The sequence below is a fragment of the Myotis nattereri genome (genome assembly GCF_964212035.1).
Source record: "Myotis nattereri genome assembly, chromosome: 2".
NCBI classification, from domain to species: Eukaryota; Metazoa; Chordata; class Mammalia; order Chiroptera; family Vespertilionidae; genus Myotis; species Myotis nattereri.
The window spans coordinates 73,712,421-73,738,162 of record NC_138076.1 but is presented as its reverse complement, the minus strand read 5'-3'; the positions used below and the strand labels follow the sequence as shown (position 1 = coordinate 73,738,162).

Sequence of the window (25,742 nt, the reverse complement as noted above, 5' to 3'; positions counted from 1 at the left end):
CTATTTGAATGTTACTAGTATAATGAGCTTCTTTATCAGGATTCTTAAAATGTAAAAATCCACAAATCTTTTTATAAGTAAACAAGTTTTTCTCACAAAATGAAAGAACCATGTTCCTTTTCAGCGGTTCTCAACCTGTGGGTTGCGACCCCTTAAAATATATCCTGCATATCAGATATTTATATTACGATCCATAACAGTAGCAACATTACAGTTATGAAGTAGCAACGAAAATAATTTTATGGTTGGGGTTCACCACAACATGAGGAACTATATTAAAGGGTCGCGGCATTAGGAAGGTTGAGAACCACTGCCTGAGTTTAAGCTAATAGTATTGCCTGCAAAGTTATAAAAATTTCCATCATTTTCTTTATGAAAAATCAATTTTCTTTACACTTTGAATTCCTGTGGCTTGACAGCTTTCATAAATCGGCGACTTCCGTTCCAGCTCTGACACAAAGCTTTTCAGCCATCCTGCTGTCTGTGTACTTGCTACCTGACACTGACAGGAGTCTTGTCCAAACCCGGCCACGCATAAATCAGTGTTTAACCCTGGGCAGGCTTTGCCTCCTCATTGCAGCTCAGCTTTTAAAAGACTGTCATGCTCTTATTCATAGATGACGAAATTGGAATTTGGTGTGTGTCATACATTTATACTCTGGAGGAATTTATAAACTGTTGAGAGTACCATAAACTTTTCTGGTCTTATTCGTTACTCATTAAGCCTTAATTAGTAATGATCAATTTTACAGATTCCTGTACAATATACACATTATCACTGTTTACATCCCTTCCCTCTAGCCCAAGTATCTATTTGTCATACTTTTTTTATTTTAATAATCAACTTACATTTTGGGGAGAAGGAGGTTGGAGGAAGAAAAGTTTTAAATTGCATATAGGAATACACTTTAAATAATCTCATGGATAAATTTAAAAATTTGTTAAATTGATCGTTTTACCTTAATACTTTTTAGAAAGGTACATATTAAGTATTTGAAAAACTGGAGGAAATCTTTTGGCTATGTAGTACAGAAACTTCAAACCTTCCTAATTTGTTCTTGCTATTATTGTTTGCACAATGGATGAATGGAGGCGAAATAGCTTCATTCTTGAACCATAAGAAGAACATAATACATGTTTAATAGGAACAAACATTTATCATAGTCTTCCTTTGTCTAAAATGATGAGCAGATTACTCTCCAAAGACTGTATTATCAGTCCCCCCCGGCCTCTATTGATATCTCCAATATTTCAGGTGTAGAATTACAGGTGACTTAAACATAGTTCCTGAATTTCAGTAAACCTAGAAATAGCATTATTACAGCAAAGTACACTATGTTTAATAGTCTTAATTAAATCAAGTGGTATTTATTGTCTACTTTTCCTTTACCTAAGTTGATGGAAATAAGTTTGTCTCCCTTATTAAGCTTCAAGAAAATCTTTGTGATACTTTTTCTTTCTTCAACCATCTAACCATCAAAAATTATTAAGAAGGTCTCCTAACCTTGGAAAGAGAATGATTTTTTTTTTGAAGAGCTAACTCCTTATATCTTGGACATTTTGAAATTTCAACATGAGGGAAAAATTACTAAGCATACTAACAGTAATTTATATTTAGGTTACAACAAGATTACAAATTACATGTGTACTGACTGACTTATTTTTTCGTTGTTGTTTTGTTAATCCTCACTTGAGGATATTTTTCCATTGATTTTTAGAGAGACTGGAAGGGAGGGAGAGAGAGAGAGAAACATCAATGTGAGAGAAACACATCGATTGGTTGCCTCCTGGACGTGGCTGACCAGGGCCAGCGATCAAACCTGCAACCCGGGTACGTGCCCTTGACCAGGAACAAAGTGCAACCCTTTGGTCCATGGGCTGATACTCTAACCGCTGAGCAACAGCAGCCAGGGCTGTATTGACTTATTAAGTTAAAGTGGAATAAATGGTTAAGAATATGAAGATTGGAGTTTCTTCTTTTCAAAACTGGATATAATTGGAACACATATAGTACCAGGCACCATGTACTAGTATAACCCTTGACCTGCATTAACTGAAATAATTTTTAGTATTCCCATTTTACACACAAGGAAAACTACAAATACAGATTCAGAGCCATTAAATAACTTGCCTAAAATCATCAAGCCTATGGGCTGCAGAATTGATAGGCAGGTGTCAGAGCAGCTAATACCATAGTTTATCATCTGACACTTTACCTGTAAATGGAGATACATGATACCAACCTACCTGAGGATTTTGTGGGGGGTTAATAAAAGAACGTATATAAAAATTTTCAGCTTGTATTTAGCTGAAATACAGCAGACGCCGGGCTCACGCTTGAATACAAGCGACGGCAAAAGTCTCTCCTGTGGACACTTCCCTTGCTTGCCCCTCCCCAATCTGGACCCAGATCATGACTGACTGGGCATGAGCCCATGGCTGCTTCTCAATCATGAGCATGCTGCTGTCACCCTAGGACATGTGCGTGAAGACTGCAGCGGAGTAGCAGCAAGCCTACCTAGCATTGGTGGCGGCAGGCGCAGTGGGGGCTGGGATGAGCAGGAGTGGTGAGGTGCCCCGCCCAGGGTTGGGCTCCTCCCCAGCCGCCTGCTGCTTCATGCACTACTACATACCTTGGGGGATGTTGGACTGTCAGTTTTGGCCCCGCAGGCCATGTCAAGGGACCCCACCAATGCATGATTTCTTGCACCACGCCTCTGGTAAATAACTAAATAAATGCTAACAGATCATCAAAATAACTTGTCAGAAACTGACTTCATGTCAGATAGTTATTCAGAATACGCTAATGATTATACAGTGCCAAAATGATAAATTTTAATAATGTATGGGCTTTAATTGTGGTTATATTTAAAACTTTATATTGGGAAAATAATTCTCTTTAAATAAAGGATGAAAGCCCAGCCAGTGTGGCTCAGTGGTTGAGCATCAACCTATGAATGAATAGGTCATGGTTAGATTTCCTGTCAAGGCACATGCCTGAGTTGCAAGCTCAATCCCCAATAGGGGGTGTGCAGGAGGCAGCAGATCAATGATTCTCTCTCATCATTGATATTTTTTATCTCTTTCTCCCTCTCCCTTCCTCTCTGAAATCAATAAAAGTATACTAGACCTGGGAATAGGATGAAATACTAGACCTGGGAGTAGGATGTAGGGGTTTTGCTTAATGACAAGCACAATATGAGCATGCAGTGACTAAGCAGCAACTAGAAACATTAAAGCAAGGCGAGATTGCACTGGCAGATAGATGCAGACTTTGTTTCTAATGGGAAATAATAGTACTATGTTCTAAGCAGACTATACTTGAAATATTCTGAATACTAGGTTATATAGAATAGTGAACGTTAAAATATATAAAGGAAAAGATGATCAAGATGAGGGATTCTGGAAATAATGGTGTTTCACAAATTATTCCAGGAAATGAATCTAAGTCTAAAGAATGGAAGACTAAAAAAAAAGTGTATAATACTTGTTTTAAAATAATTTAAAATATTTTATATGGCAAAGGAGACAGGCTCAACTAGGAGATGTGGGTAGAAGTTCCAGAATGCAGATTTGCACTTTGTAGTTAAGATTACAGAGCAGTGGAGTTGGCCACTTGAGGAAGCCTGTGCTCCCTTTGTCAGTTAGTTGAAGGCAAGGAGCCAGAACCATCCACCAGCTGTGTGCAATGTGGTGGATGAATTTCGCACCACAGAGAAGATCAGATCATTGACTACTGGAGTACCTCACATTTCTAAAAGTATGGCTGTATTAACTAGCCTGATAATTGAAAAGGGTTCTTAAACATCTGTTACCTTTATGTTTAACTACAGAGAAATAATTTTAGTTCATTATGCAGACATTGTCAGTATGGGTTGTTGGGTATGAATGGGATTTAAATGTGAAAATATTAGTTACTTTGGGCCACTATCTGCTTTTTTATTGTCTAAATTTTTTATTCCTGTCAGTCCTATGTTTCTTAAATTTCACTAAGGGGGTAAAAACATCAGCAAATGATTTTATTACTGTACTAGAGGCCCAGTGCACAAAATTTGTGTGCGGGTGGTGGGGGGAGGTGTGTCCCTCAGCCCTGCCTGCACCTTCTCCAATCTGGGACATCCCTCTCACAATCCAGGACTGCTGACACCCAACTGCTCGCTGCCTGCCTGCCTGATCACCCCCTAACCACTCGCCTGCCAGCCTGATCGATGCATAACTGCTCCCCTGCCGGCCTGATTGCCCCTAACTGCCCTCCCCTGCTGGCCTAGTCACCCCTAACTGCCCTCCCCTGCCGGCCTGGTCGCCCCTAACAGTCCTCCCCTACAGGCCTGCTTGCCCCCAGCTGCCCACCCCTGAAGGCCTGGTCTTTCCTAACTGCCTTCTCCTGCTGGCCTGGTTGCCCCCAAACTGCCCTCCCCTGCAGTCCTGGTCGCCCACAACTGCCCTCCCCTGCCAGCCATCTTGTGGTGGCCATCTTTGACCACATGGGGGCGGCCATCTTGTATGTTGGAGTGATGGTCAATTTGCATATTACCTCTTTATTAGATAGGATTATTAGGTATTGAGATTTTTTTCTTGTCCTATATATTAAAAGGCCAACCACCATAAGCATAACGACCAGAACAACCAGAGACCAAAGCCACCATGGCCACTCACCGGGCTGGCCCCACCCCAAAGCAAGTGGTTAGCAGCAATCAGGCAGGCAGCCAGAGTGGTTAGGAGCGATCAGGTAGGCTGACGGCCCCTCACAGGGCTGGTCCCACCCCCCAGCAAGCAGTTAGGGGTGATCAGGTAGGCACACCAGCGGTTAGGGGCAGGCAATCAGGTAGGCAGACGGCCCCTCCCCCCCAGCAAAGAAAGAGGGATGCCCAGGCCACCAGCAGCAACTTTGTTACAGGTGTGCCGCTGGCCAGCGATCGCCCCGCAGAGGGAGGCCCAGGCCAGCCAAGCCATTGCACCCTACGTCTGTTGCCTGCAGAGTGAGGCCCCCGGTGGCAGGGGTCTGGGGGGGTGGGGGGGGGCAGCGCTGCACAGATGGCAAGCAATGGCAGCAGCGGGGGTGGGGCCAGCTGCCTACCTGATTGCCCGCCCCTAACCGCTGGCCTGCCTACCTGATCACCCCTAATCACTTGCCTGCCTACCCAATCACCCCTAACTGCTTGCTGGGGGGTGGGACCAGCCCTGTGAGGGGCCATCAGCCTACCTGATTGCTGGGGGAAGGAAAGCCCCGATAGGCCCTGATCTCAGGCCAGATCTAGGGACCCTACCCAAGGGGTCCCAGATTGTGAGAGGGTGCAGGCTGGGCTGTGGACACCCCCCCACTCATCCTCCCCCCCCCCAGTGCATTAATTTTCGTGCACCAGGCCTCTAGTCTATACTAAAAATAGAGTAATATGCAAATTGGTCAGGACGCCATCACAGTAACGACCAATCAGCAGGCTGCACGTGCAGCAGGTGGGTGGGGACTTGCTGTGTTGGGGACAGGAGTGGGGCCGCGGCAGGGGCCTCTGTGCACCTGCAATGGGAGTCTGCAGGCTTCTGCCACGGCCTGGCCTACCTCTTTGGGGCAATCCATCAAGGAGCCGCGGATGGGTGGGCGGGGCCTACCTCTTTAGGGCGATGGATTGTGGGGCTACCTCATAGGCACAGGCCAGGATGGGGAACCCTCCCCCTATCCCAAGTGCACGAATTTTGTGTACCGGGCCACTAGTAATTATATAAAGCATGTCATGTCTCCCCTCCCCACTCCAACCCTCAGTACTTTTTATTGGCAAAGATCTGTCCTGTGTTTTATCAGTTTGACATGGAGATTTGTTCTAATTTTTTTCTTACATCTGTATTTCAGTTCACTATAGCATACCATAAGTATTTAACAGGTGGTCAGTTATATAAAATACATTGGGCTGACTGCTTTAGAATAAAGATTGCTATATCATTACTGGCATTATGATATAGTAATTATTACTTTCAGAGAAAGAATTAGTTAAACCATCTTATATTAACCTACCAATTTAAGATGTAAAAATGTTATAACTTATGAAAGTAAAATGATCAACCACTTGTGATTACTGCTTATATGTCTTAACCATAAAATATTCTAAAACATATTTTTTCAATTAGCATAGTGGAGAAAGCAGTTTCTTTTGCAAAGATAAGGTGTAGACAATGAAAAATGCCTATGTCTGAAAACATCAACAGGTATAGATAGGCATTTTTCATTATTGATCATCATTGCTACACCTTCACTTTTCATACAGTGTTTCTAACTGGTTTCTCTTCACTGCATTTACTAAAATTTTAAGGGTGGCCTAAAGACAGGATTTTTCAAACAGGTTAATCATGTTAATATATTTTTACCTTTCTCTTAAAATACTCAGATTTTATGCAAATAGGATCTATACTTTTTGATTGATTGTTTTCAGTGATACTTCTTTGCTAATTTCCTCCCATTTTCTGTTCTGTTTGCCCTTTTCCTTTTTAATAAAAAAGAAGAAGATTACCTCCCAAAAGAAACAAAATCAATGGTAACAATAGAATTATTTATAATATGAAATGAGTAGTGTTTGTGTAGAGAGAGTTTTTTTTAATTTCTGAAAAAAGAAAAAGAAAACAGGTAGCAAGAATCTTTCTTCTTGCATTGGCTCTTTCAATTTCTTCAATGGCCTTTCCACTTTCCTTATCTGCCCAAAGTGGTTTGAGGGATATTCTCATAACACACTTCTTGAATTTTAGCAAAATCTGTGAGTCTAGATAGTTTAATTGAAGTGGGCATGTATGTTTTATTTTTAAAGAGTTACTTAATTCAGAATAATGGGCAACATAGATGACTTATTTGCTAAACTCTTTATATATATATATATATATATATATATATATATATATATATATGCCTAAACAACCATCTGACCGTCCGACCAGTAGCTATGACGCACACTGACCACCAGGGGGCAGATGCTCAACACAGGAGCTGTCGAGCTGAGGTGACTTGGCAACTGCAGTTCTCGGGTAACACACCCAGAACCAGAGAGGAAGGAGCCTGTTTCCTGGGTGCGTCACCTGAGTACCACCCTCGCAATCCAGGACCCCTCGGGGGCTGTTGGAGAGCCAGTTTCAGCCTGATCCCCGCAGACCAGACCAAGGGACCCCACTGGTGCACGAACCCATGCACCGGGCCTCTAGTTTCATATAATTTTCCTTGTAAACCTATGAAAAAGCAGACAGAGAGAAGTTGAGTAACATGGAAGAAGTGGTGGATCTAAGATCTGACTTAGAGACTGAGGATTTATTTATTTTTTTTAAATATGTTTTTATTGATTTAAGAGGGAAACGGAGAGGGAAAGAGAAACATCAGTGATAAGAGAGAATCATTGATTGGCTGCCTCCTGCATGCCCCCTACTGGGGATAGAGCCCACAACCCAGGCATGTTCTCTTGAACAGAATCGAACCCAGAACACTACAGGCCACAGGCCAACGCTCTATCCACTGAACCAAATCAGTTAGGACATGGTTGAGGAATTAAATGCCAATGCCATGATCAAGTATCTCTCAAGGAAATCTTTGAGTAGAGTGGGATCTTTACAAACAGGAATATTCTCCCTAATCTGACTTCTAAACAAGCTTTTGAAATCTATTTAACCTTTAGTTAAAATTGGCATTGAGAGTTACACATTTTACAAGTCATATATTCATCCTTTGGACTTCACTGTGGTATTTCAACAAAGAGGATGACCATTAAATGAAGTTTATACTAGCCTCAGGGCAGGAACCATCCATTTATTTAAAATTGATCTTAAGCTAGCTATTAGAAAAAATTAAAACTGTCTGAAGCAAGAAGTGTTAATACACTACGCACAATGAAATGGAAAGAACTTCAGAGCAGACAGCCCAGGGGTGTCACTGGGGCTTGGCCACTCACAGAACTTTGGGAGTGTTACTGTGAGCCTTAGTTGCTTCATCTATAGAATGGTGAGATTAAGTAAATCAGTTTTGTTGCAAGGATTAAATGAGATAAAATGCAAAATATCAGGGACACAATAAAATAATCATTTCCTTTTTTTCTGTTCCAAGTTGTAAATAAACTTGGATGTGTTTTTGAATGGATGAGTATATTTTTATTGTTTGTAATTTGATGAGGGTGACATGTTTACTAGTCTCTTTTTTTATACTATATTCTCTTAGTTAAAATATGGATGCAGCCTTTTGATATTTAGTAGAATTTTCTTGAGCACCTAAGCTGCCAAAAATAGCTGGTTTGTCTGTATTAAAGGGTAGACCTCAATGATGTTAGAGGAAGGACACTGGTTAATAATTCTGTATTTGCTTTTACTGTCATTTAAACATCCAGTTTTCTTTCATGTTGAAGTTTAGCTGTCTTATTCAGGTTGTGCTTTAGTTGGCAGATCATAGAATAAAACCCTTGAGCTAGGGATTCAGATGATCTTCTAATATCTTATAGAATCATCAACAGTTTCCATTCTTATATAATTTTAGAAAATCTATTCTTTTCTAAAAAGAGATGATCAGAACCACAGTGAAATTTCCCATAGTTCTCTTGGAATTTTGCATGATATGGGAATGCAAACATTGTTATCTCAGCCAGGCATTTTGGAGCAATTGTTTAGTAATTAGATTTTGAATCAGATTTTTTTTCTTGAATTGGTTTTGTTTTTTATTTCTTTTCTGCCATAAATATTTCATTTAAATAAAATATTACTGGGCATGATACATATTATGGAGCTATTCTTAGAGCTGCTTTGAGGGAAAGGGAGGCTATAATTCTTCATTATATTTTATTCTAAAATGGTATTTTACTCAGACTTTTAACCTTTAACTAAAACAGGCAGTGATATTGCTCACATTTATATGTAAAAACACATATGTAAAAACATTTTAACCTGAGCCCATCTATTTTATTTATTTTTTATTATTTTTATTTTTTTAAATATATTTTATTGATTTTTTTAGAGAGGAAGAGAGAGGGTTAGAGAGTTAGAAACATTGATGAAAGAGAACCATCGATCAGCTGCCTCTGCACACCCCCTACTGGGGATGTGCCTGCAACCAAGGTACATGCCCTTGACCGGAATCGAACCTGGGACCTTTGAGTCCGCAGGCCGACGCTCTATCAACTGAGCCAAACCGGTTAGGGCTGAGCCCATCTATTTTATATTAGAATTCTGTATACAAAATTTCATTTTAAAGAAGAGTACCTACCACATTTAACCCCCAAAATGGATAATACCTTTTTAAGTTTACATTTGCTCAATTAGGTTCTCTCCAATTCCCCTTCCAATTCAGAAATTCATGGTTTCTCACCCTTATTACTTGAAGCATAGTGAAGGGCAGACAGGACTGTGAATCAGAAGACCTTTGTTCTAGCTCAGGTGATGGTGCTAATTATTTGAGCAAATAATCGCATCTTAGTTATTTGGACTAACTGTGATTTACAGAAACTTCCTCTTTTATACTCTGTGGTTCCAGGCATCCACAGCCCAAATTATTTTGTGATAGAGTTATAAATATTGAATTAGAAGATATTGCTTAAACAAGGATAATTGGTAAGTTAAGGTTCAGTGTTGATGCATGATTCCTATGGACACAATTGTTATCCATTATCTTCACAGAAAATAAAGACAGATTCATCCTTGCTTTCAATTTTCAGCTACTTAAATAGAACATTAATATAATTGAATTAAAATAGATCATTTAAAAATATTTTAAGTTCCATTTTTAGAGTCCATTACATTTTGTTGTGGTGGTTGTTTTTTAATGGGACAGAGATACTTTATTTCATTATTTGGACTGACAAATAAAATCAAAGGTTCAAGTTTTTCAGTGGGGACCAAGAGGAAATGTTACTAGTATCCAAGGTATGATCAAAATTAAACACAACCTAGAGCCAGTTCAGAAAGTTCAGTAATCTTCAAAGCTGTTTTCACACATTAATTAATGACATTCCAAGGATGAAAGAAATGTAATTCTCATACTCTGATTATGATATTACTGATAACTACAGGAAGAATCTGAATGGATTAAGATGTGTCATTTTAATAAGGGGCAGGTCAACAAATATATCATCTCATATTAAGGATCTACCATATCATCAGCACTATAAAGGCACAAAGTATCCCACTTTATTTATTTATTTTTTTATGATTTCAGAGAGGAAGGGAGAGAGAGATAGAAACTGTGAGACATTTCTATCAATAATGAGAGACAATCATTGATCAGCTGCCTGCTACACACCCCCAGCTGGGGACCGAGCCTGCAACCCAGGCATGTGCCCTGAGCAATCGGGAATCGAACAGTGACTTCGTAGTTCATAGGTCGACACTCAACCATTGAGCCACGCTCGCCCAGACAAGACTTTATTTTTTAAAACACTTAGGTTCACAGCAAAACTGAGAGGAAGGTACAGAGATCTTCAGTATACCCCCTGCCCTTACACATGCATGGCCTTCCTCATTATCAACATCCCTCACTAAAGTGGTACATTTGTTACCATTGATGAACGTACATTGACACAATAGTGATTGCCCAGAGTCCACACATTACTTTAGGGTTCATTCTTGGTGCTGTACATTCTATGGGTTTGGAAAAAGTATAATGACATAATGGTATCCTACAAAATAGTTTCACTGCCGTAAGAATCCTTGGTGCTCTGCCTTTCATCCCTTTGTTCCTCCCTAACCCTTGGCAACCACTGATCTTTTTACTGTCCCCATAGTTGTGCCTTTATTGCTTGACATTTTGGAAAAGCAGGTTTGTCTTTCAAATGATCGTTCGCTTAGGTTTTATATTAAAATTAGTTCGTATTTTCTATAAATTGACTACACAAGGTAACCAGGCAAGCAAAGGGTGGCCTGGAAATTCATAGAGCAGGTGGTTTATATATGAAACACTAAAAGAGATATGTACTCATTAGTTTTTCCTTGTTCTAAATATCCTAAAGTTCAAGGACTCTTGTGGAGGGTATCTGGTACACATTCTATATGCTGGCTTGTTTTTGTGACTACTATATAAAATATGTGAGAAGGAGCTGACTCAGAGAAACTTGATTAAATTACACACAAAATAGCTATTCAAGGACAGGTGACAGCATAAAGCAGTTTTTCTACAGTTTTTTTTTTGTTTTTTTTGTGTGTTTTTTTTTTTATGAAGAGAATTTCTATCTCCACTGTCCACTTCCACCAACCAAATAATCTTTCCTTGTCTCCCCATGAGGTGATGGCTGTGGGAAAATGCTGAAGAAATGGTAATTGAAGATGAGGCTATTCAGTAAGTTAAGTAACTATGAACATGCAAATGGGGCAGAGGAGAGCCGTATTATCAGCAAAGAGAGCCCCGCACAAAAGTTCCATAGAGGGGTCAGCATTTAGGCCTTAGTGGCAGAAGCAAAAAAAGATATGTCCAAGGGGAGAAAGGGAAAGGGTGGCCAGCCCAAACTTACTGAGTTTCAGAATTCTTTTCCAGGCTGCCCTGGGACTTAGGAGTAGGAAGTCTTCCCGTCCTTCATTAGCCTGTCCCAGGGTTTCTCAGCCTGGCACTATTGGCATCAGGACTGGATAGTTCCTTGTTGTGAGGCTTTCCTGTGCACTGCAGGATGTTTAGCAGCAGCATCCTTGGCCTCTAACCACTGGATGTAGTAACAACTTCCCCAACCCTACCCCTTCAGTTTGTAAAAACCAAAAACGTCTCCAGTCCCACTAGTAGTTGCCAATAGGACCCCACAGATGTCACCACCCCAAACGCTTCAGCATTTCCTAGTGCCCCTTGGAGTACAAAGTCACTCCCAATTAAGAACCACTGATCTAACACCCTCCTTAGGGTACTGGTTTGTACACACACCTACACTTGACCTTTCTTGTAGAATAGAGAACTTGACCTCTAAAAGTGTTTTGCACCTCCCCCTGAAGTATGTTCCAGGGGCCAACTGACTGACTTACAGCAAGCTTTTCTAACACAGCTCATTTATTAATGAGGAATGTGTATCTGCCTGTGTTCTTACTCCAGAGACAGTGCACTAATGAAAGACCGAAGATGATAAGCAGGAAAGATGTGGTTGTGTCCCGCCAAACATGTTTTATACATAAAGTTGTACGTTTCCATTTGCATTGGTGATTTTTTTTTTAAATAGCACTTCATTCATGCTTGCATTTTGTATGATTATTGCATTCTGTATCTTTTCACTAAAAAGAACAATAAACTAGTAAATACTGGCACAAAGAGAGGGCACATCTTGAACCTCAGTTATTTAGTATTTTAAAACCAGTTTTTACCTGATAGTGTGGCTCAGGAGAGCAAAACTTTGAGTTCAATAAAATGGTTCTAAATCTCAAAAGCTTAGGGTGAAGATGACATTAGTCACTTCCATTTTATGAAATTTATCACAAGTTTTTAAAGAACCCTGCCTGAGAGTCAGTAACAAAGTGGCTGCAGTCTGGACTTTTCCTCTAATGAGCTCTGTGACTTGGGGAAATCACTCACCTCTCTGGGTTTAGAGATTCCTCATCTCTCAAATCTAGGGGCCAGACTGACTGGATGGCATCCCAGGTCTGTTTCAATTCAAACATAGTGTTAAAATTTACAATATGTTCATGAACTAGGAAATTTAAATTCCTTTGAGTTTTAAATCTGTTACAGAGTAGTGAAACCTAAAGGAAGAAGAAAAACTAGAACAAGGTTTAAATTTCATTCAAAGACGACTCCAGATAAACTGATGTATTAAATTGAGCTGTGTCATATAAATGGAAAGAGGTACTCATTCAATACTAAAACTTACTAGCTCGAGACTACAGGAGGTGGTTTTTGTGGGTAACCAGGCTTGCTATCAACTACTCTGCTAGAGGAATATTTGAAAGTTTAAAAAGCAAGATTGTGCCTTTGACAATAACTGAAAACCAAGCTGTCAGTATCATTTTTGCTTCCATTTTGTATAGAAAGATAGTGAAAACATCAAATAGTGTGAAGGAAATCTTATGGTCCGTCATCTCTATAAAATCATTTAATTGACTCTGGCTAGTTTAATCTGTGAATCTTTTAAACACAGTAGAGACAGCTTTTGAAAGAGCAGTGTCATCTTTCTTATATAATCTAGCTCAGCAAATGTAGAGTCCTGCCTTTAACAGTGTATTTTATTGATAAAATGTAGATTTGTATGTTCTTTGGCCAATTCTGCAGCTGGGTGCAGAGAAACATTCCATTCTGATTCCTGAAATAATTACTTCATCTCTTACATTAGCAAATATATTTTTGTTCTCAGTTAATATGCAAAGCTTCAAATGTTATATTTCATAAAATTAAATAGCTCCTTTTCAAATTTAGCTATATTTGATCATTATCATTCAGAACAGTGACCAGAATAATAAAAACTAATTCTCTTCTTTCCTGAACACTTTTAATTTTTCTTCCTGCATTTTAATTGCTTTACTAAATTATAGACATAATATGGATGCTTTTAACCATTTTGAGATTGATTGTTAATGAAAGGGGCATAGAGAAAGGAGAGCTAATCTGGAGCTTGTCTCTAAAATATGGTTACTGAGTTATGCCAAATATAGGGTGTCCCCAAAAAATATATACACATACTTCGAATAATTATGAAGGCAGTGTTTATTAAAATACATTTCATTTTCATAATTGAGCTATCAGTTATTAAAGTGTGTATGCATTTATAGGGGGACACCATGTATTTTGTCAGATTTCTCTATTTCCTTATTTAAGTGATAAATTCCCTTTCAGGATGATCATTAATTTTTGGCTGTTGGTTTATCTCTTTTACATGCAAACTGAGACTTAGATTTAGCAGCAATCTTTGAATAAAAGCTGAGGTTTGCTTTTGAAGTGTTAGGGCAAAGTCCTAAAGTTTACCTAGGCTTTATTGTCCTTAATATAAAATGGAAATAGTGGCTCTTAAGAATGCAGTGGAGGAAGCCTAGTGAGTTCATGCCAAATACTAGGATTTAATCAAGTTTTCTTAGCATCTTTCTGCTCCTATCAAGTAAGACTATAGTAGCTGAATGGGTAAAATGTCAAGAGTAGAACTCAGTCTTTCCTATAACTTCCTCTCTTATTAATAGGGTCAAAGGAAACAATCATTTGGGAGATTTAGAGATACAGTGAGGAGGAGAAAGAAATCGTGCATGATTTTCTGAAATCATGCAAATTATTGTGCTCTGATAATGCAGTTGGAATGGAAACTCTACTTTTGAAATAATTGTCGCTTTTTTTCCATAAACAAAAAGGAGCGCCAGTGTTTTCTTGTCTCTAAAAGGAAACATACTTCATAGCTCCATTAATTTAAAAACGCTAAAACAACAGGGTGGCAGCACTCAGTAAGAAACCAGTGTGGCTTTCAGCTACATTTCTGTTGCTTCTAAGTGCTTTTCAAATATTATGATTAACTATATTCTTTCTGCTTACCCTAATTTCCCGTGCTATTCCTTAAGCTGGCTGATCTACCCCCTCAGCAAGAAAGAAAATGAGAAGAAAATAGTTTATGTCTTACTGTGGTGATTGCTATGTCTTGCATGAAGCTTTCTTTATATGTAAATTGTATTTCTCTCATTCCAATCCATTATTTTTTCCTGTCTCTGGTTGTAAAGTTTTTTAGCGATGGTGATTTTGTCAGATGAGGACAGACAGTTGGTGAACATTCTGTGGCTTTTCAACCCTTTTTCCATATCTTACTAAAGTCCCTCTCCATGCTAAACACCTAGAAATATTTAGATGCCCAAATATTCAAGAAAATATCTATTACAATGCTTGGTTTTCTTTGTTTTCGCCATATTGTGTCATTTGATGAGGTAATCATAATATTTTGCAGAAATGGTTTCCTTTCTAGAATTAAATTTGATTCTAATGTTATTACTATACATTGTATTCTTCTGTTACCTAGGACCAAAGGAGGCTTTTTTCTTCTCCTTGCCTCCCTCTGTTATAAAAGTTGACAGATGTGAATCATAGGCAGCTAAAGAGGGTATGTCAAAATGGGGCCATAAAATGCATTCACTTAGGAGACTTGGAGCTATTTTGAACATGTTACATCACTATTCTTTGCAAATAGGAGGAAGAAGGAACCTATGACCAAACTCTTGAGTTCCGTAGAGGAGGTGATGGCCAGCCTAGGAGGTCCACTCGGCCAACCCAGCAGTTTTACCAACCACCCCAGGCTCGGAACTAATATGAGAAGGTAAGGTTCACATTGTAAGGTGGTTTCCATATTTAAAAAGGTGTTATTCATGTGGAATAAGTAAGTTTAATCATTAATATTTCATAACAATGTAGTATTAGGAAAAAAACTAATGTTTTAAAACTTTCAATTATAAAGTATGTATGATTAAACCATACATACAATTAGTTAGAAATTACTTTTCCACCAGCCCTTTCTTCACCAATGCTATCCTTAATCCCCGTTTTCTCCATACCTACTCTCTCCTAATGGAGGGATACAATCAGCGAAGTGACTATAAGTTTGAAAGCAAGAAGGTGAAAGAAAACAAAGTAGTAGCTGGAATAATTGAGTAGATTTTTTTAATTAATTCAGTTCTTTTTAAGAAAGAAGATATATTTCACTCATGATCCATTTAGACCACTTGCCATTCTTGCTACAGTTTGCTGTGTGGAAGGCCATCCTATATACTAAAAGAGAAACATGTAAATTGACTGTCCCTCCACTATGCTCACCAGCCAGTCAGGAGAGTATGCAAATTAACCCAACAAAGATGGCGGGTTAATTTGCATACACAGGCGCCGAGGGGCCTGAGTCCCGGGAACATCCTCGGGACCCAGGCCGCTCCTAGCCTGTAGACCCGCGCATAGGCCCTGAGCAGCCAGGGTCCCAGAACTCCCCCGGCCACTCCAGGCCTACAGGCGCAGGCGCCAAGTGGATGTTCCTGCCCTGTGGCCGCTTGCGCATGCACCGGTGCCAAGCGGCGGCCCAGGTCCATACCCCCCAGCCCGGCGGCCATCACGGGGTGAACAGGCCAGTCCTCCACACGATCCCAGGTGAAGAAACTGCTCCGCTGACCAGCCTGCACTATGGACCTATTCGGGTGGGTGGCATGGAGTCCAGGGCCTCTAGCCTGTAGCCACGGGAAGTCTCCCTTTCCCCAGAGTTAGGAGCACCCGCCCAGGTCCACCCAGTGGCCTGGTCCTGACTGTGGGGGTGAGTTCCTGCAGGCTGGGGTTTGATCCCTAGGCATTAGCAGTAGGAGACCAGTGCCTTTGTTATTGCTGTGTGTCCAGGTTTTAATTGGACAAATGCCCTGCGGTCCTGGGCGCCAGCTTAGCAAAATCTTTTAGGAGGAGAATTCTGTCTGGGTTTCCTCAAATTCCCTCAGCCACTACTCACCCCTCTTTAAAGGTGCAGAACAAGTGAGGCCCCTTAAATAAAAATCAGAGGTCTCCAGCAACAGTGGGCCTCTCTCATCACAGTCATTTGGACTGTGTGGCATTTGAGTATTTATCTAGGCATCATGACAGGGAACACACAAGCTCAAGTCATGATCTCTGCCCTTAAATAATTCACAATCTTTTTAGAGTGAGTGAATGATAAAAGCGCAGTAATGACATCAGAATGTAAGGCAACAATACAGAGAGGAACAGAGGCAATTGCTAGATTTTCCAACAATTAGTATAAAGAGTATGTGCTGTGAATTAAATAAAAAAATATGTGTGGAAGAAGCTGCTTCGTGGTTATGGCATCCCTTCCTATTTTAAAGGAAGCTGAGTCCCATGTGAACTGTGTACTATGCTGTGATAGCTGAGGCACAGGACAAGGGAGGCCCAAGGGCACTGTGCTTTGGTATTTGAGACGTTCTCTATTGTTCAATGTGATTCATTTCTGCACGCCTCAGTGTTGTGATAGTTAAATTACTAGAATAACGCATCTCGCTATAAAACATTACTAGAAGATCACATGATCAGGTGACATTTATTGTTATTTTCTATAAATGAACATAATCTCTGGTATGCTAAAGTGATAGGTATTATAGAAATATTCAGATAGGGAGACCTACAGGCTTGATTACAAGTGAGGCTTACTATCACAACCCAAATTTATTGCTTAAAAAAAAAAAGCAGGAGCCAACTAGAAAATGAACCAAATATAAACCCTTGAAGGGCAAATGTAAATTGGATAAGCTTTGCTATTACAAGAGCAAGAAGAAAAAATTCAGATGCAAGAATGAGAAGCACATTGCATCCACTCTAAGTTGCTGTTAAAGAAAAAGAATGATATACTATGAAAATACTTAATACAGATTGTAAAGAGATTTGTTCAAAGAGGATTTCCTAGAGTAGGTGGTATTTCAGTTAATTTTTTAAATATGAAGAGGTTAGCTAGATTAAAAAAAAAAAAAGGCATAGGGGTCCCGGAATTGCAGAGGGTGCAGGCAGGGCTGAGGGACCCCCCACCCCATGCACGAATTTCATGCACCGGTTCTCTAGTCCTATATAATAAAAGCATAGTGTGCAAATTTTCCCCTTGAAAGAGTTCGTCTGGGAGTTCGACCAGAGGGGGAGCCGGCCAGGGGAAGGGAGGGAGGCCCCGGCCAGCAGCCGCTATGGACCCTACCAGTGCATGAATTTCATGCACTGGGCCTCTAGTATTTCAATAAAGGTTGAGTTCAAGAAACATCATTTTAATGGACATGGAGAAAAGAGGCATACAGATGAAAGGGAGCCAGTAGTCTCTACCCAGATCATCTGACTAGCGGTTTTCAACCTGGTTATGCTTTAGAACCTGGGATCTTCTAAAAACAATATCCTGCGCCCCACCCCCAGACTATTTATATTAGAAGTTGGGGTGATGGGGCCCAGGCATGCAAACCACTGATCTAAATACTCCACAGCAGGAGTTCCCAACAGTGGGTGGTCTTGCTCCCCCAGGGGACATACCACTGTCAGAAGACCTGTCTGGTTATCACAACTGGGGGAGAGGAGGGGTTGCCACTGGCATCTAGTGGGTAGAGGCCAGGGATGCTGCTTTAGTAAATGCACAGGGCAGCACCCCCAGGGCAGTGACCTGTCCCAAAATGTCAACAGTGCTGAGACTGAGAAATCCTTTAAAATAAAAACACTGCTTCGAAGTCAAGAGAGAGAGAGAGAGAGGGAGAGAGAGAGAGAGGGGGGGGGGGGAGAGGAAAAAGAAAGAGGAAATGTTTCATAGTATATCTTAAGGAATTGGGTGAAGACAACATGAATGCTTATTGAGATGTAATTTGGGGGTCCTAGGCCATCAAGCCAGAAACTTTCATCTTAGAGTTTTAGAAAGAGAGTTGCTATCTGAATATCTTCAATAGGAAGGAAGAGGAATGTGACAAGAAAATCAGGAATTTATAGGACTAATCTAAGGCATCTCATTGTGATGACCAAAGACCTTATTAATGTGTTTTTGCCATGTTTGGTAATATTTCTATTTTTTGCTTATGCCAGGGCCTTTGAATATTTCTTTAATAATCAGAGTTTTCTCATTACAGTTTTTGTTATATTTTACCCTAAAGAGAATTTTGGACTTAACTGTATCTTTTTTTCTCATGTATTTTTTTCTCAATAACAAGACCATTGAGAATTTTAAAGAAATTGTTCTCAATTCATCATTTTAGCTATTTATTCTGCTATAGCTGTTATCCACATTGTATCTTTCCCCTGCTAAGTGACTCCATTTTTCATACCAGCAGTGGCTGTTTAGGACTGGAAGTGCAGCTAGCCTGAACTGAGATGTGCTATCCATGAAAAATGCATACCAAATTGTAAAGACTGAGTTTTAAAAAGTAAAATAACTCAATGATTTTTATTGATCATATTGAAATGATATTTTAGAGAGATTGGGTTAAGTAAAATATGTTATTAAAATTAATTTTACTTACTTTTACTTTTTTTATGTAGCTACTAGAAAATTAAAAATGGCTCATGTCTCACTTTCTATTTCTGTTGGACAGCACTGGCCCAGCGTCTTGCATCTTCTTCAGCTTCCCCAAAGCTCCTCCGTTGGTTAAAAATTAGTTGTGCCATCTCTAAGGGAAGATACCTTTGTTTCCTAGCTCTTTGCTCCTTATGTAGTCATCTGCCTGGGGAGGAAGCATGGCTTCTGATTTACCAGAGCAAGCCAGCTAGCAACTTTTTCCTTTATCATTGACTTTTCTTTGTGCTTAATATGAGGCCATTAAGTAAATAGATATAAACTGCTTAAATAAAATGGTAGTAAAACACTTAAAATAAGTTTAGTGTACTTACAGTTACATCTCTTTTCAGGTAAATGAAAACTGAGACTTCCCTCTTAGCTTTCTGAGGTCTTTTAAATTGTTTAAGACAAGATTTTAGTATAAGGCCAAAGGTCCCTATACTACCACTAGCATCCCCACATACACATATTCTTCCTCAAGGGTAGGGAGGGATAATATTCTACTTGAGCTTGGTATTAAGGACATTAGTGACTAACAAAAACAGGAGATACATGGGAGCCAGGGGTAGGTGGGAGAAGGGGGTCTCATGGAGCCACTGGGGCCATAGACCCACCTCTGAGAAAAAGTGGTGGCAGGTCAGGTCAAATCCTTCAGGGTAGATAAGGCCCCAAATGTCAAACTTCTAGTTCCTGAACTTCTCATAGTTGTTGCAGACAAGTTAGAAATATGAGCAAATATGGATAGAGAAATTATGTAAAGGTCTGTAATCAATGAAACTGACCCCAAACTATGTGCATTTGATGAGTTTCTGACGTGATTGGGGTTATAGGAACTAGACTTCAGTAGTAGGGGTAGAGTTTAGAAATCAATTTTAAGCTTCATTTCCTTGGCAGGATAGAGTCCTCTGAAGAGATTCTAAAGGCCGAGGAAAGCTTAAAGAGGAGAAGAAGCATAGTGCACAGGAAGCAGCTTTCAGTGGCTACATAGTATATAAACCAATACAGTTGGTGTTAAATATCTACACTAATAAAAGACAAACATGCAAATTGACCATACCTTTGCTACACCTTAAGCCATGCCCACCAGCCTATCAGAGCGACTATATGCAAATTAACCCAACCACGATGGTGGTTGGCAGCCACAGAGCTGGAGCAAGCAGGAGGCTTGGTTGCCCCACTGATGGAGGAAGCCAAGCTTCCCGCTTACCGTGGCGGGCTCTGAGCTCCACTCAAAGCAACAAAGTTTCAATTATAGAAGGTAAATAAACCCCAGATACCTGCTTTCAGCTGGCTGTGGCCACGAAGCTGGAGCGAGCAGGAGGCTTCCCTCCCGCCCGCCCTGGTCGGCTCTGAGCTCCTCTCAAGGCTACAAACTTTCAATTATAGAAGGTAAATAAATCCCAGAATAAAAAAAGAAAAAAAGGAGAGGCTGGGAGTTTCCGTCGCCAGGGGGCTTGGCCAGCCTGAAAACGGCCCTCAACCCCTCACCCAGACTGGCCAGGCACCCCAGTGGGGACCCCCAACCTGAAGGGGGTGTGACCAGCTGCAAACAGCCATCAGCCCCTCACCTAGGCTGGCCAGGCACCCCAGCGGGACCCCCACCCTGATCCAAGACACCCTTCAGGGCAAACCAGCCGGCCCCCACCCATGCACCAGGCCTCTATCCTATATAACAAAAGGGTAATATGAAAACACCCTAACAGCAGAATCACTGGGAGTGACTGGTCACTATGACACACACTGACCACCAGGGGGCAGACGCTCAATGCAGGAGCTTCCCCCTGGTGGTCAGGGCACTCCCACAGGGGGAGCTCTGCTCAGCCACAAGCCAGGCTGACGGCTACCAGTACAGCGGTGGTGGTGGGAGCCTCTCCCGCCTCCTCAGCAGCCCTAAGGATGTCCAACTGCAGCTTAGGCCTGCTTCCCGCTGGCAAGTGGACATCCCCCGAGGGCTGCCGGGCTGCCAGAGGGATGTCTGACTGCCAGCTTGGGCCCAATCCCCTAGAGAGCCTAAGCCAGCAGGTGGACATCCTCCGAGGGGTCCCAGACTGCAAGAGGGCACAGGCCGGACTGAGAGACACCCCCCCCCCAAGTGCACAAATTTTTGTGCACTGGGCCTCTAGTATATATATATATATATATATATATATATATATATATATATATATATATATATTGGTGGTGGCTGAAGATTATGGCTTTAGACATCTTAAGAGTTTGAAGTGTTCAACACTATCATGAACTTCCAAATAAGAGTGATATGATCGAAATTACACTTAAGAAATATTGCTGTTGGGTGTAGGATGGATTACAGCACCTGGAGGGAAAGCATGTAAGCAGCTAAATGCATTGGTCTAGTGGAGGAGAAGTTAGGGTTCCTGTCTTGCTGTGAAGGGGGAAATGGCTGGCCTGTGTGGGAAGGTTTGAAAGATACCTCAGCATGAGGCCCCCGATGCAATGGAGGTTCAAGCTCAGCATGCGAAGCAGTTTTATAATTGTTGACTCACTTTGAACTTCATTTCTTATTTGTTTGATGAAAGAATCATCTTTGCATTTTCACATATTAACCACAAACTTTGAAACCTATAGCTAAGCATAGACTGCTACATAAATAGCATGACTGTTTGTTTTCTAAGGTTTTAACACCATTTTTAGCTGGTAAAAGATCTATCTTTAAAAGTGGAAAATTGTTTTGACAATCTGATCCAGCAGAATGTTCAAATCAAGGCCAGGAAAGTGATCACTCTAAGGATAGCTATTACAGAACCCTGGGTGCCAGCAGGGTGGGCATCATGTGAGGGTAATAGTTAGAGCTCTTCATTTTCTAGGCAGGAGACTGTTTACTCAGGAGACATATGAGCTGTTAGTCTGCAGCCATGGGAATTCTGCCCAAGCATGCTTTTATGCACGAAGCTCACATAGGCCCAGAACAATCACGGCTCATCTCTTCACTTCTCTCAGCTTTCTGTTGTCACCACCCAAAGTGTTTGAACTAGAGTGGTACCTGATAAAGGTGGGGAGCAGGCAGGGGAGGTGACAGACGCAAATAAATGCCCTGTGTGGACTAAACTAGCTTGGAGGTATTCAGAGGGTAGGATGGAGGTAGAACTGGTTCATTGGCATGCTGCTTCTTTTTAAATCATTTCCTGTTAAAAACTATTCGGTTAATGGAAATTCCTGAAATCAATTTGCTAGCAATAAAAGGGCTAATGGTGACAGAGATGTACTTTAAGAGTTTAAAAGAAAAAATTATTTAAAAAGATTTTGCTTTGGGGCTTGCATATTACTTTATATAAATTATGTTTATAAATAAGTAATAACTTGCAATCTATTGATATTTCTACAAGCACTTCACATTTGCAGGTAAGTTTCAGCAGAACTGTATCCTGAATATGGAAAAGTTAATTTGTGGGTCCAATTTCACTTCCTTCCTCTCTTTTTTTAAATAGAGTCTTTGTGAAGAAAGGAGCAATTGACAGGAACATCCTGGTCAAAACCTCTTGATAGACCTTCTAATTTCCCTTCAGAATAAGATGCAGCCATGGTGGATATTATTATTTCAAGAATGAAAAAGCAGATTTGAGGGGGGGAAATGCAAGTGAAAGAATTTTTTCTTCTGCCATCAATAAAATCAGTGCGCTATTACATACCTTGTTTTACAGTATGTTTTATTTGCTGATTATTGTCTTTCTACTTCACCTAGTATTAACACCACACTAATTACCTTCTATCGATAGAATAGCAATGATAGCATACCGGAGCCTCCCCTAATAATTACAGAATAAACTGACTTACACAGCTGGCCACATTTCTTGCAAAAACAACCTGAAGCCAAATAGCAGTTCTTAGTATGGTAAGTACTTAGCTACTAAGTACAGCAGCAAAAAGTATTTAAAATTCAAATATGTTGTTTTTAGCACTCTATTAGCTTTTTCAAATGCAATTCAATTTTAAAAAGGCATTTCCTCATAATATGTGCAGTGGGTTTTTCAGGATTCATCTAAGTTGCAAATAACAGAAAACCCTACTCAAACAAACTGCTTTCTTGTTTCATTTAAACACTAAAGAGAATTCACTGGCTCACACATATCACTACCAGAAGCTCAGTAGGTTTCAGTTGGTTTAATTCAGTGACTCAGACTTGTCGTGAAAGACCCTGATCCTTTTTTTTATTTTTATTTTTTTATTATTTTAATTGTTTTATTGCTTAAAGTATTACAAAGAATATTACATATGTCTCCCTTTTTTCCCGCCCTTGACAATCCCCTGGCCTCCCCTACCCCCCAGTGTCTTATGTCCATTGGTTATGCTTATATGCTTGCATACAAGTCCTTCGGTTGATCAAAGGAAAAATACCACATGATCTCACTCATTTATGGATAATAAAGACCATTATAAACTTATGAACAAAAATAGATACAGAGGCAGAGCCGCCTCGAACAGGAGGGGAGGGTAAGAGACCCTGATTCTTTACATCTCTCGTGTTTGCTTGCTCTGTCATCACTTCATTCTGCAGGAGGCTTCCCCATGTGGTCACAGATGGTTATGCTTCCCAGAGCTATTGCATGCTGGGACCATTTCTACAGTAGAAGTGCACTCAGAAGAGAAAAGAAGCTCCTCTCCTTAGGCCACATTTACCTGTATTGTGCTACGCTTGTGCTTAAGAACCAGTAACTTCACAAGGGTCTGTGGATTCATTTAGGCCTGATCCAGCCTTACAGGTGGGGCTGGTCTGCTTCCTGGAAGCATTGGGAACACGTTTGATTCAGGCAAAGGGTATGCATCTGAAAGTCAGGAAACTTGCCAAAAGGAGAGGGAGGAGGTGTTGGAAAAGCAACCCAGACTGTCCATTGCAGAGAGCCCACATGTCTGAACTACAAACTTCTTCATTTGATAGGACAGAAGTAATGTTCCCATAGTGTTAGCCCTGTGAAGTCAGAAGTGAAGTCTAAAACAAAGAATGAGTAGGTAGGAGGGATGGAGGAAGGAGAAAACAGAATCCTCCAGCCAAAATAAGTGACAAAATTTAGTACTTTGCTTTAAAGGAGAGGGCCTAAGGCTCTCAGGGACTATTAACTCGTAAGTTTTCTTTACTTATTAGCCCACAGTTGATTATTTCTACAATATTTTTTGTTGTTGTTAATCCTCACCCGAGGATATTTTTTCCATTGATTTTTTTAGACTGGAAGGGGGGGTAGAGAGAGAGAAACATTGATGTCAGAGATATCAACCCCGAACAGACCAAGGATCAAACCTGCAACCCAAGTATGTGCCCTTGACAGGGGATCAAACCCATGACCCTTCGGTGCATGGCCAATACTCTAACCACTGAGCAACAGTGGCCAAGGTGATTTTTACCATATCTTAATAAATGAAAGGGTGTAGGTGAAAAAGATGTTCTTGCAGTATTGGGTTTTTGTTTGTCCTTTATTATTGCTATATAACATAGACATTTTCTTAAAGGTCTCCACATAATTCAATATATATCTCGGGTTGAGAACCAGGAGAAGACCCATGGAAATTTTTATGAATTTGATAGCTGATAAGACAATAAGGGAAGGGGCAGGAGAACTTAGGTTAATGTGTGTTTGTATCTTAGTTTTCAACACAAAAATTTAAAAAGTAAAAAGAATTAAAATGTTTTTTATATAGATAAAAGCTTGTATATATAATATATATAATATGCATATTAGGCTGGGATGCTGTAACGGTCACGACCAGCTCAGGAGGAGGTGCCAGGCGTGGGCCCAGAGCCTGAGAGAACAACAGACAGGGCGGCCCGCGCCTGGTCCCGGAGCCAAAGAGAACAACAAGCAGGAGGCCGAGCCCCAGCCCTGCGGCCACGGCACTGGGCTGCTGGGGCCGGAGCAGAGACACAAACCCACAGGGGGGCCAGCCCCCACCCCACGGCTGCGGCACTGGCTGCTGGGGCTGGAGCAGAGACACAAACCCACAGGGGGACTGGGTTCAATTTTAATCAAGGGCATGTACCTAGGTTGCAGGCTCCTCCCTGGCCGAGGCCCAGGTCAGGGCTCATGCAGGAGGCAACCAATTGAAGTGTGCCTCTCACATTGATGTTTCTCTCTGTCTTTCCCTCTCTCTTCCACGCTCTCTAAAAATCAATGGGGAAATATCTTCATGTGAGGATAAAAAAAAAGAAATGTCATATCCTATGAAAGACACATCTTGAAAATGCCTAAAGAAAGTTGTCATTTTTTTGTGGTGAAGGGACTGGAGTCCGTGTTGATGAAAATACTTTGGCGGCTGCGGCAGCCAGCAGTGGCAGCAGCAGCAGGGTGATGGGTCTGGCACCTTCCCCTGATCAGCCTATTTGCCTCCCGCAGAGGGGGAAGCAGGCCTAAGTCATCAGTAGAACATCCCCTGAGAGCTCCCAGACTGTGAGAGGGGGCAGGCTAGGCTGAGGAACACCCCCCCCCCCCCAATGCACAAATTTCATGCACCGGGCCTCTAGTAAGAATATAAGGGAAGAAAATATTTTTGTATAGCTGTACAATGTGTTTGTGTTTTAAGCTAAATATTTTTACAAAAGAGTCAACAAGTTTTTAAATGTTTTAAAGTTCACAAAGTTAAAAAGTGGCAGTAAACTGAGATTAATTTATTATTGAAGAAAGAAAACTATTTTAGCCTGGGTGTACAGTGTTCATAAAGTCTGTAGTAGTGTACAGTAATGTCCTAGGCCTTCACATTATCTCAGCACTCACTCATTGACTCAGAGCAACTTTCAGTCCTGCAAATTCCATTCATGGTAAGTGCCCCATATAGGTGTATCCTTTTTTATCTTTTATATCATATTTATACTGTACATTTTCGATGTTT

General features: G+C 40.7%; 1 protein-coding gene across 1 annotated transcript in view; it reads left to right on the top strand.

Moving 5' to 3' along the window:
• Positions 1-22,552, top strand: part of TDRD3 (tudor domain containing 3) — a 203,973-nt gene extending 181,421 nt beyond the window's left edge. The window contains exons 14-15 of the mRNA XM_081083774.1: positions 15,066-15,191; positions 22,355-22,552. Coding sequence (XP_080939900.1) covers positions 15,066-15,191; positions 22,355-22,409 — 181 coding nt within the window. The 3' untranslated portion in view covers positions 22,410-22,552. The remainder of the gene's footprint in view (positions 1-15,065; positions 15,192-22,354) is intronic.
• Positions 22,553-25,742: the final 3,190 nt, after the last annotated feature.